Source organism: Protopterus annectens, chromosome 6.part0 (genome assembly GCF_019279795.1).
Source record: "Protopterus annectens isolate FY-2018-M chromosome 6.part0, PAN1.0, whole genome shotgun sequence".
Taxonomy (NCBI): Eukaryota; Metazoa; Chordata; order Ceratodontiformes; family Protopteridae; genus Protopterus; species Protopterus annectens.
The window spans coordinates 1,691,675,566-1,691,687,013 of NC_056737.1; the positions used below are offsets into that span (position 1 = coordinate 1,691,675,566).

General features: G+C 36.5%; 1 protein-coding gene across 1 annotated transcript; it reads left to right on the plus strand.

Annotated features, from left to right (window-relative positions):
* Positions 1 to 8,103: 8,103 nt before the first annotated feature.
* On the plus strand, positions 8,104 to 10,906 carry LOC122804111 (hydroxycarboxylic acid receptor 2-like). The gene has a single exon (XM_044073760.1). The coding sequence runs from the start codon at positions 8,164 to 8,166 to the stop codon at positions 9,166 to 9,168; it is 1,005 nt and encodes a 334-aa protein (XP_043929695.1). The 5' UTR covers positions 8,104 to 8,163; the 3' UTR covers positions 9,169 to 10,906.
* Positions 10,907 to 11,448: the final 542 nt, after the last annotated feature.

An 11,448-nucleotide genomic window follows, 5' to 3' on the forward strand; every position in this document is an offset into this window, starting at 1 on the left:
CCTATTCAATTCCTTGGGCTTGTTCTTAAATAAATGCTCCAAGTTTAAACTCCTACTGAAAAGTTTGATAGCTATCAAAATGTCTTCTAAACTATGAGTCACAGCTGGTACAAATGAAAACCCCTTTAGAAATAAAGAAAAATAAGTTTCATCTATCTGTAATTCCGTAAATTGTAAATAGTAAAATTCTGCTGTTGATAAATTATTTGTCTCTCTTCATTCTGTCCTACAATTGCTTGGTTATACATATCTGACATAGCTTGATTTATTATTGCTTCATGATATTCATCACCCTGTCCCTCATTTATATCAGAATTATTGGAGAGATCTCTCCTAGAAGTATACATATTATCTTGATTAACTTCCAAATCAGAACAATCATTTCTCCCTTCAATCATATTCTCGCAATTCCTAAGCACAACAGCTCCATCAAAATTAACAGTGGCTACTTCACTTTGCTCATTCTTACTTATTAGGTGTATGGATGTGGGTATCGTATGGCTTCTGCATAAGTCGGCTGTTTTTGCCTTTGATGTATTCTCTCCGATCTTCGTGGGCCCTCTGCCCCTAAAGGGAGACTGGATAAGTAATGATTGTTGGGATGGCCATGTTCAACCTCACCCTCATCAAAAGTTCCCTCATTCTCATAAATAAACCTATTTCCCTTAGCATACTTAGATTGATAATGTGAATATTGTACTTTGTTATAACCTTCTTTTTGTGCCCCCCTATAATGTCCACCCTTCAATATGTTGTTGTTAACTGGGTATGCTCTATCCTGCTCATAGTCATATAAATCCCTTTCCATTTTAACAATTTTCCTTTTTTGATTTTTTTGCATTGTAAAATCAACATCTTGCATAGCTCTATAATAAATATCCTTATATTCATTTACATTGAATAATAAATCACTAGTGATGTCTCTATATAATTGGTCAATAATCACTTTATGTTCTGCCATCAACGCTTCGTTGTTTTTTATCATAGCTTTTAAAATTAAGGTGCCACAGTCATTCAATATATTTTTAATCTCATTATAAAATTCAGAATCTTTAACTGTGTTATTTGGAAATTTTATCAAGCGTAAGCCTTTTGGTACAATCTTATTTTTAACACATTGCATTAGAAACCAATTATCCAAAGCTAATGTTTTATATTTAGTTAAATGATTCTTAATTCTCTTACACTGTTCCTTAAATGGCTCCACATGTCTGGAGCACTTTGGATCGTTTCTGTCTCTAATAGTAGAAAAGGAATTATCCAGCCAAGAATAAAAGTCCAATGCCCCATAACGATCCTGCAAATTGCCTCTATCGGCATGGTTCATATCTCGATTGAGGGTATTCCTGGTCTCTAAACCGGTTCCTCTAGCTGAGCAGGTATTACGGATGCCTCCATCTTTTCTTGTTGGTCTAACAGTTCCTGGCTCTTCAGCATCTGACGTCACTGCCAATTCCCTCCCCAAACTTGGACTGATCTGTGTGCAAGGAATACTGGAATAAATAACTGTAGTCCCAGTGCCGTTTTGCGAATAGGATTGTATAAGTTTCAATAGTTCAGACAGCAAAGAGCTGTTATCATTATTGCTGTGGTTGTTACTCATTATAAAGGACTCCACAGGAGACACCCCGAACAAACAACATGTAACAAGTAATCCACAAAAAACACACACTGCACCAAATGATGAATTTCAGGTAGTCATCCAATAGAGGCTGTCCAAAAATCCACAAGTCTCAGCCGTTCACTTCAACAGTTTATTAAAAAACACACAGCACAAAAGATATCGGATTAAGCACTTTCATCTCTTATCCAGAGACTTCATCAGAATCAAATACCTACAAGGCAAGTTCATTTAAATAATCAATCTATTGCACAAGCATCCACGTCATTGGTTAAGTATACAATTAGTAAATTGTGCATTCACAATTAAAGTGCAAAAGCTCTGCTTGTAAAACAACGTCACATCCTTTCTATGCATTGATGCCATTACTTAAATGTACTTCCTCAAACTAAAAACAAAAAGCATATATTGCTCATTATTATTAATAGTACAAATGAATAAATAAATATATACTATTATGTTGTAAATATATATTATTAAAAATATGTATATAAATATACTGCTAATATATTATAAAATCAGAAAAAATAAGAAATATGTACAATATGTATGTGTGCTGTCCTAAAATCATTAATTACATAAAATATATATAAAATATATATAAAATACCTACTAGACCATAATATCATCTACATGAAATACATCTTATATTATTTTATAAAATATTAATGTAGTTGTTGTTGTTATAATCTGGTTATATAAATATAAGTTTTATAATATATAAACGATATATATATATATATATATATATATATATATATATATATATATATAGTAATAATAGTAAATAGTTGGAAAAATGCATATATAATGTAAATAAGTAGCAATGTAAACAATTATTTGATTGTGTAAATACTTATGGATTATGTAAATAAAGAACCCCTTCTCTATTCAGTAGATACCATGGGATCATTTACAGCCACCTGAGCTACCACTCTCACAAAATGGCCAATCAGATACCAAATGGGTTGTCAGCACACACACTTCACATCTTCCACAAACCTACCACTAAACACATAATCTTGCATGCGTGGATGTACTCACAAGAAGTATACCAAAAGAACATAAACCACCCAAATGCAAACCATCAATACACAATGTAGTCCCAACAGCATCCACTACACATATAACCCATTCACATCAGTGTCTCACCCTACAAACCCCTAAGGCAAAATGCCTCAAAACCAAATGTTTTGGTCATTGGTGACTCCATAGTGAGACATAGAGATGTCCCACTCACCAGGCTGGACAAAGAGAAGGCCACGGTCATCTGCCTGTCAGGTGCCATGATCCACCAAATCATGCTTACACTCAAGTCTCTGAACAATTACTGTTATGACTCTGTTATAGTCCACGTTGGAGTGAACAGCTTGAGACATACCTCACTGGACTATATGAAGAGAGACATGACTAACTCACTGATCATGTGTCCCAGGTAGGTGTATCCTTAGGCCTAAGTAGCATTCTACCTACACCCAGGATAATGCCTTACTACAAACCAAAAATGATTGAAGTTATCAACTGGCTTAGCTTCTGTTGTCAGTCCAGAGGGATCCAGTATCTGTCAGTCTAGGACAACATGGTGGCAAGATCATGCTGCTTTGCCAGGGATAGTCTTCACCTGTCACCTCTTGGCTTTTGGTTAGAGGCTAAGGTACATGCCTCCCCCATAGTGCCTTTTTTAGGCAATGTCATAAGAACAAAAGTCCCAATCTAAAAATATGTTCTAGAGACAAACATAAGATTATGCTGCTTAATATTAGGAGTCTAAATCAGAAACTGCACTCAGTAGAAGCACTCCTTACTTTGGAAGACACAGATGTAGAGCTACTCCAAATCCAGATAATTGTAGGAAAGACCCCCGTCCACACCATTGTTAGTTATAGGTCCCCCACCTTGAACCAAGTAAACCACACTGCCTACCCAGACCTATTTGAGTCACTTACAATACAGCCAAACATTCCAGCCATGGATGACTTTAACTATCCCTCCATCAACTCTGCAACATATACGAGCACTAACATGATCACCCTAAGGTTCCTGGACTTTAACACAAATCTTTTGGAACAGATAGTTAGCACCCTGACAAGGGGATGAAATATCCTTCACCTAGTGCTCACCCACATGGGAGATCATTACAACACTCCATGTGTGGGGCCCTCCCTGCTTAAGGTCAAGATTACAAATTTATTGTGTTCAAAGTAACAGTCACAACTGACCTCCTCCTCTGGAGGAAAAAGTTTAAAAAATGTCTTTAAAGCAAGCTATAGCTTCCCACGTGATGGCATAAATAGTTTCAAACCTCCGCTCACCAAAGACAGCAATGTCTCCCATACTGAGGAGTACAGTAATGCAGTGTATGAATACCTATATAAGTCATACCTGAATGGATTAAATCAGGAGCCTCACAAAAAAAAAAATGATCCTGGTGGATATCCAACATAAATTGGTTATACAACAAGATAAAGAAACTACTGACTAAGAACAAGAAGGAAATGTCTCAGCAGAGGAAATAAGCCCTCCACAGCTTGAATAAGCAAATCAGACATCTTGTTAAGTCCTACAAAGCTAACTATGAAACCAAAATAGCATCCATGGTTAAGGATAATCACAAGGCATTCTATAACTACATCCAAAATATTTAATGGAAAGCACAGATTTGCGCCACACTAGTAGTGGATGGTACCACTCATAGGGAACCTGTAAAAATTGCCAACCTGCTAGCAGACAGGTTCAGAGAAAACTTCACTCCACTGTCTCCACCAGTCATACTCCAAAATGTACCTATCACCAGTCTGCTACCTGGTACCTCCAATGAGCCAGTCATAACCACCATCTCCAAGACTAAAAATACAGCCTCTAGGGGAGGAGATAACATCCCAAGATGCTTACTAAATGGTCTAAAACAGGAGCTAGAGCAACCATTGGGTACTCTCTTCAACCACAGTGTAAGTACTGGTGTTGTCCCATCCAAATGGAAAACTGCAACTGTGATCCCTTTGCACAAAGGGGGTCCCTCAACCAACCATGGAAATTACAGACCCATAATCCTAACCAGCCTTATCTGTAAGGCCATGGAAAGAGTCATCATGGACCTAATCAACAAGGATATACGAGACCTTCAGACTCTTGACCTGACCCAATTTGATTCTGTTAAAGGCAAATCATGCTTGTTAAACCTAGTGGACTTCTTTGAAAATGTCATCAAAGCCTTGGGTGAAGGGAAAATAGTGCATACTGCCTATCTCGACTTAGCCAAGGCCTTTGGCAATATCCCCTACTCAAGGATCATTGATAAACTCACCCAGCTGGGGATAGACCCATATGTCATTAGATGGGTAGCCAACTGGCTCACCAACAGAACACATACAGTGAAAGTAGAGGATTCCACCTCTACCAGCAGACCTGTTGCTAGTGGTGTTCCACAAGGATCTGTGCTGGGTTCACTTCTGTCTATCTATTTCTCAGAAGTTCAGGCAAAAATAGATGGCCTGTGGCTTTCCAAGTTTGCTGATGACTGAAAACTGGGTGTAATCACCGAAACCCAGAACAATGTCACTGTACTACAAAAAGGGCTTACTCAGACATATGATTGGTGCCAAAGCCATGGACTTAAACTTAATACAAAAAATGCATTATTATCCCCTTTGGTAAAGGTGAAGTCCCAGCAAATTACAACATTAACAATACCCCCCAAGTTCAAACCCAGTGGTGAGAGACTTGGGAATTCAGGTTGAAAGCAGCCTTAACTTCAATCATCATGTGTCCACAGTGGTGAGGAAGGCCTTTTATATTGTCCATCTTATAAGTAAGGGAATACAATCCAAAACAAAGGAAGTTAAAACTCATCTGTATCCATCCCTCATCAGACCAATAATAGAGTAGAATGCACCCTTCTGTAGGTACCTCACTAGATACCTGCATCAGCTGTAGAGACTTCAGAGGTTTCTCACCAAGGAAATTCAAGGCCTTCATCACATGACCTACATGGACAGAATGAAGGCACTCTCGCTATATTCAGTATCGTATAGACTGTTTAGAGGTGACTTGTGCCTGGCCTACTGTGTAGTCCTGGACCTTGCCATAATGAAAATGGTGCACATCTGCAAATCTAATGGGATAAGATTCACTCTCTCTAGAGACCTTAACCTAGCCTGCAACCTAAACAGAACTTGCTGGAGGGACAGATATGTCTCTCAGAGGCTGCCACTCATCTGGACTAAACTCTCAATTCAAGTTAAATGGAGCTCCTCAATGACCCTATTAAGTGTAAATTGGACAATTAGATGGGAAACTGTAAATTCGGCCTGGGGGTTTCACTTATGTCCCATTTGGATAGGGCCAGTCAGTGCTAATCATAAATTCATGAGCTAATATAGGCTATTTCTCTCATTCTATGAGGGAACAAGGGTAAAACATGGCTAGGCTTGTAAAATCCATATGGCCAGTAGCCTAGTAACCTCTTTTGATCCTAAGATCCTATGATCCAACTCAACCAAATGGGATTTCAGTTTAACATCTCATCCAAAGGGCAAGACACTGAAAAGTGCAGCATCCACTAATGCTGCATTGCAGTGTCAGCAATACAATCAGCTGGAGCATGAATAGATCCCACAGCCTTCTGGTCTTGTCTTCTCTTGAGAATATTTTTACTCTAAACATTGTGAGTTATAAAGTAATGTGGAGATGTTGGGCAGAAAGTGACATTCTTGGAGTTTTTGACATTCATCAGCCTAGTGGTGGCTCCTGGAATGTCTTCATTTCTCTTAATTTCTTGAAGAAAAAATCAGCACACACAATGATAACCTATGAAACTATCTGCAGCTTAGATATGCTGTTCTTTTCCTCTGACTTAATGTGGCTTGTATTTCTTCCATATCATTTGATCACAACTTTGTTATGGTGATTAGTGTCCTGTAGCCCTCATTTGATCACTAATCTCTTATACTGGCTTGTGTCCTGCAGTTCTCATTTGATCACCAATCTGTTATGGTGACTAGTGTCCTGTAGTCCAGTTACTTGACATCTAGAGCTTCTTAGAGATACAGGATGTTCTCTAGGATACACTCTATAACAGACACAGATTGCCATTGCTTAGCCTACGTTAATAATTCCTGCAACCACATGAAAGCAATGCGATTACCAATTTCAAATGTCTCCAGTGAGACTACCCTAACATTCTGAACAGTGACATTTCAGTAGGTTAGGTGTCTCCTTGCCATGACTTTTCAATGTACTCCTTGGTTATGTTACTACTGCCAGCTATGAGGCTTGTGGTGTTCATATCACCTGTGCATAATGTGTTTCTTTCTTTTTTTTTTTTTTTTAATGTGACCTACTCTCCAAGATGGCTTCATGTGTTTTAGCCAAAAATTTTCCCTGTCATCCAGAAATGTAGGATACATATTATTCTTCCTGATCTCACTGCCAAAAACTGAATGTATCTGAATCAGTCACACAACCTAAAAAATAACAAACTCCAGCAGAGCTTAACATCCCTTGCCTGGCAGCTGAACTAAGGAGGATTAATCCCAGTGTGGTTGCTATTGTTCCCACTTATAATGGTCTTTCCTGCCATGATACATTCATAATTTGTTCTTATGGAGTTTACGGACAAATAATTTATTTATGATATCATATCTGAATAATTCAGACCTTAAGTAATTTTTTTACAATGTCTGTTTTAGGTATGGCTTTACTTCTGCCTCATCTAAGCTAACTTCCCCCACCCTATAGAAACCTCCATCAGGCTAAAACACTGGAATTTCAGAGAAATCCTTATTTTTTTGGACATTAATCTGTATCTGTCTCACCACTTGCTGTATGTATCAATGTGCCTACTGGTGATTCTTACGTTAACATCAACCTGACATATTTAACACTTGTGATTATGCAATTCAAAGTTGTGATGGTGTTTTCTTCATTGTTGCCACTTAGTTCTAAACTAGTGCCTGTATTTTTCATGATATTATCTAAAGCTACATAAATTTTTGGTTATGGCATGTTTATGCATCAAAACAGATTGTTTTAGTTAGCAAACCATTTTCAGGCTTTAATTTCCTGTTTGGTTTTCTTACACTATAATAATGTTTGTAGTTAATATTACTCAGCTGTGATCTGTTGTCAGTAAAAATAATTTAGATTTTTAGTTGCTCATTTTTTCACTTGTGTGTTTAGGAAAGTCTAATTTCATCTCTTACTACAATTTTCATTTATTCTGATAACTTAAGGAAATAGTTGGTGAGGGGGCTCAGATCAGTTGGTCAAATCTGATGCGCACTCCAGCAGTAATTCTTTTTAGTTAAATAAATGATTTTTTTTTTTTTGCTTTTCTAATTACTACCTTACTGAGTACACTGCAGAATTGGCTCTGTCATGTTTTTTTTTTTTTTTTTTTTTTAACACAAGAAGTAGCTTTCTGAAAGAGAAGTGGTTACAGTAACATCAGCAGTTTAGTTGTGTCTTTGCTTTTGCTCTGAAAGTACTGAGGGACAGTATTTTCAGTTTCTTTAATCTAGCATTATCTTTTAGAGTGCACAGACATGGTAAATGTCAGTGAAATGTACTGCCTAACTATACAGACTAACGCTTCAAAGATTCTAGCATCAGTCCTTAGTGTGGAAATTGTGGTGGGACTTGCTGGAAATGTGATTGCTTTATGGATTTTTTTTCTTCTAATGAAATACTGGAATCCAAGTACGGTGTACCTTTTGTGCCTGGTTGTTGCTGACCTTCTCCTACTGATAAGTTTGCCATTCCGTATTGACAACTACTTCAGGGATGAACACTGGATTTTTGGAAATCATTTTTGCAAAGTGAATTTATTCATGCTGGCTATGAACAGGGCAGCAAGCATAGCATTTCTGACAGTTGTAGCTATTGATCGGTATTTAAAAATTGTACATCCACATCATAGACTGAGCATGGTGACACTGCATACATCTGTGAAAATAGTCATCACAATATGGCTTGTTTTAGTACTGATGAATTCTCATGTATTTTCAGTATCACTTTCATTTGAGTACCAGAACCATTCTCTTTGCAGGAGTTACATCCCTTACAAAGATCCAGATGCTACCATGATGTGGCATTATGGGATTTTCTTTATGGAGGTTATTTTTTCCCTTTGTGTTATCCTGTTCTGCGCTGTCAACATAATTTGGAAATTGTACCGCAGAAAAATGCGCACCAACCCCAAAGTGAGAAGAGCTGTAACAGCACTTGTTATCATTGTCCTTGTCTTTATTATATGTTTTGTGCCTTGTTTTGTGGCAGGTGTGGTAGCACTTTTAATAAAGCACAAATATCCAAATCAATGTAGCACTTTCAATACAGCTGCTGAGTGGTTTCATGGGTCCCTTGCTTTTACATACTTGAACGCTGCACTAGATCCAGTTGTATACTGCTTTACAAACCCAACTTTCAAAAAAGCATGTACAAAGGCTCTTTCATCATTTGGTCTTTCGTTTTCAGAAGCTGAAATCCAAAACAATGAACAGAACTTGAGACTCAGTCCTCAGAGGAAGAAAAGTAACACAGCAGTTTGACTGCAATCAAGTGAACAGTTCTACATAGCTAGCTATCTCTCCAACATAGAAACACCCATGCACACAAACACACTCTCACTCTGACTCACTTGCTGAAACACACAAACACATGCACATATTAAACCATGCTAGCAACTGAGCTGATATATGATTCAGGAGAACGATTTTAAATGATTTAACAGCTAGAAGTACTGATAGCTAAATCAGTTAATCAATTAACTGTTGTTCATACAATCCATCTTGGGGTAACCAGAAATAAATCTATTATTAATGAAGGAATTTGTCAACTTTCTAATGACAAAGCATCTAAAGCTATTTCTAAATCTGAGAGTGGGTGTTGCCATATGTGGGGATTTTAGAAAAGCAGAAACCTTGATTCAGTGTCAGCACATTGAAATAGAATAATTCCTGTGGATACAGCAACCCTGAATTTGTGCACCATATTAACATGCAGCATTTCCTCTGCATAATCTAATTTCTCTTGGATGCCTTTAATTCAGAGTGGATAAAGGGATGCCTTTAATTCAGAGTGAATAAAGAGTATCAACAAATTGCAACACCGAGTTTCCAATGACAGCTATATTTTATACACTGTAACCCACAAATGTGGCAATGTGAGGTCTGTGTAACATCAAGATGAATAGTGAGCACACGTTTTGTATTCAACTATTGTTTAATGTGAAAGATCACATCCTCTGGATGTTTTATAAACAGCAATGTACACCAACCACAATTACAGCAGAAACTACTTCAGAAGCATTTACATGGTTAGCAATAATTATTAAATAAAGTTAACTGCTTTAAATATCTTTCACTGAAATGTTAAAAAGGATATACTTACCTTCTCTGACAGTATATCTTTCCCTATTTATTTTACATATACATAAAGCATTAGTTAATATTAAAGTGGCATTTCTTGTTTCATGTTTATTTACTGGTTGCATTTGGGCTTTCAAAGCAATGTTTTACAAGAGTCAGTCTTGTTGCAAGTGGTTACAATAAAATCATTTGAAGTGTGTTACTTTACTGGTCATTAATACTTTATATGTAATGGTGAAAAAGATTTATAAAAAGGCAAAAAAAAAAAAAAAGATGATGTACTTAAACTATATATAGATATGGCACTTTGTCTAGGACCAAATGTGTGTGACCATGTTTTCGAGAATGTGTTTGTGTGTGTATTACCACTATTTGTGATCATGTCTGACTCTTGCTAACAACACTTTATTCTTTTTTTGAAAATGTCTTCAGTTCTCTGTGATATTAAGGAACAGTAGCTTTGATATTATCTAGTCAAGTTATTTTTGTCAAAATACAGGCAGCTATTTATTTACTAGCAAGACAGACTATGGCATCAGTTCTTGAAAGCATTTGCATTTATTCATTCGTTTTCTTTTTGAAGCTAACTATTTTCCAATATTGAATCAAAAAGGGGAAGAGAAGAAGCAGAGGCATTAGCAAAGTACTTGTTTGTGAAGGAAAGAGAAGAGTTATAGTACATCATTTTAGTGTAATAAGAACTGAGAGATTAAAATATATTAAAATGCTTAAAACTGATTAGGGACGAAATGATAAGGAGCAATAGGTTGTGCATATTTTCTGTAATATGTGATGCATTTGTTTACTACTTACAGCTAATAACACAAGTATATAACAGTTGACAACTATTTTTAGAATGTAATTTATAGATGCAATATGAAAGTAGAAGTGCAAATCATATCTGAACACACACACAGACTCACACACACACACACACACACACACACACACACACACACACACACACACACACACACACATAAAAAACATACTCAAACACATGGTCAAACATAGCTGAACCATTCTTGATTAGTCAGAATCTCAGTTTTAAAATGAGACTTCCTTATTGAAACCTTTAAACATGAGTCTTCAGATGGCAAGCTTTTTTAGCATCACTATTGACGTTAAAATTTGTTATAGGAATGTTTTGCATATGTATAAAGTAATTTATAAAAATGCATATTCCGCTTGTTGCATACTATATAAATGTTAAAATTATCATCTTCTAAAAGTATATTTCAGACCATATCTACCATACCAGTTAACCACTGTATAATTTCAAAAGAAACAAAGTTAAAAAGTACCTCGTTTTACCATTAAGTATCATACAGTTACTGTGTGAAAACATTCATTCTGTTAACTCTTCAAATAGAGCTGTTAACACAGTTTTCATCAATGTTTGCAGTTTTGTTCTTAGACAAGTTCACTTACATGTACAACATGACTTTTGAGGTCTGTACT

What these genes read in the sequence shown, in the direction of transcription:
- LOC122804111 (XM_044073760.1), top strand. Translation starts at nt 8,164, where the DNA reads ATGGTAAATGTCAGTGAAATGTACTGCCTAACTATACAGACTAACGCT.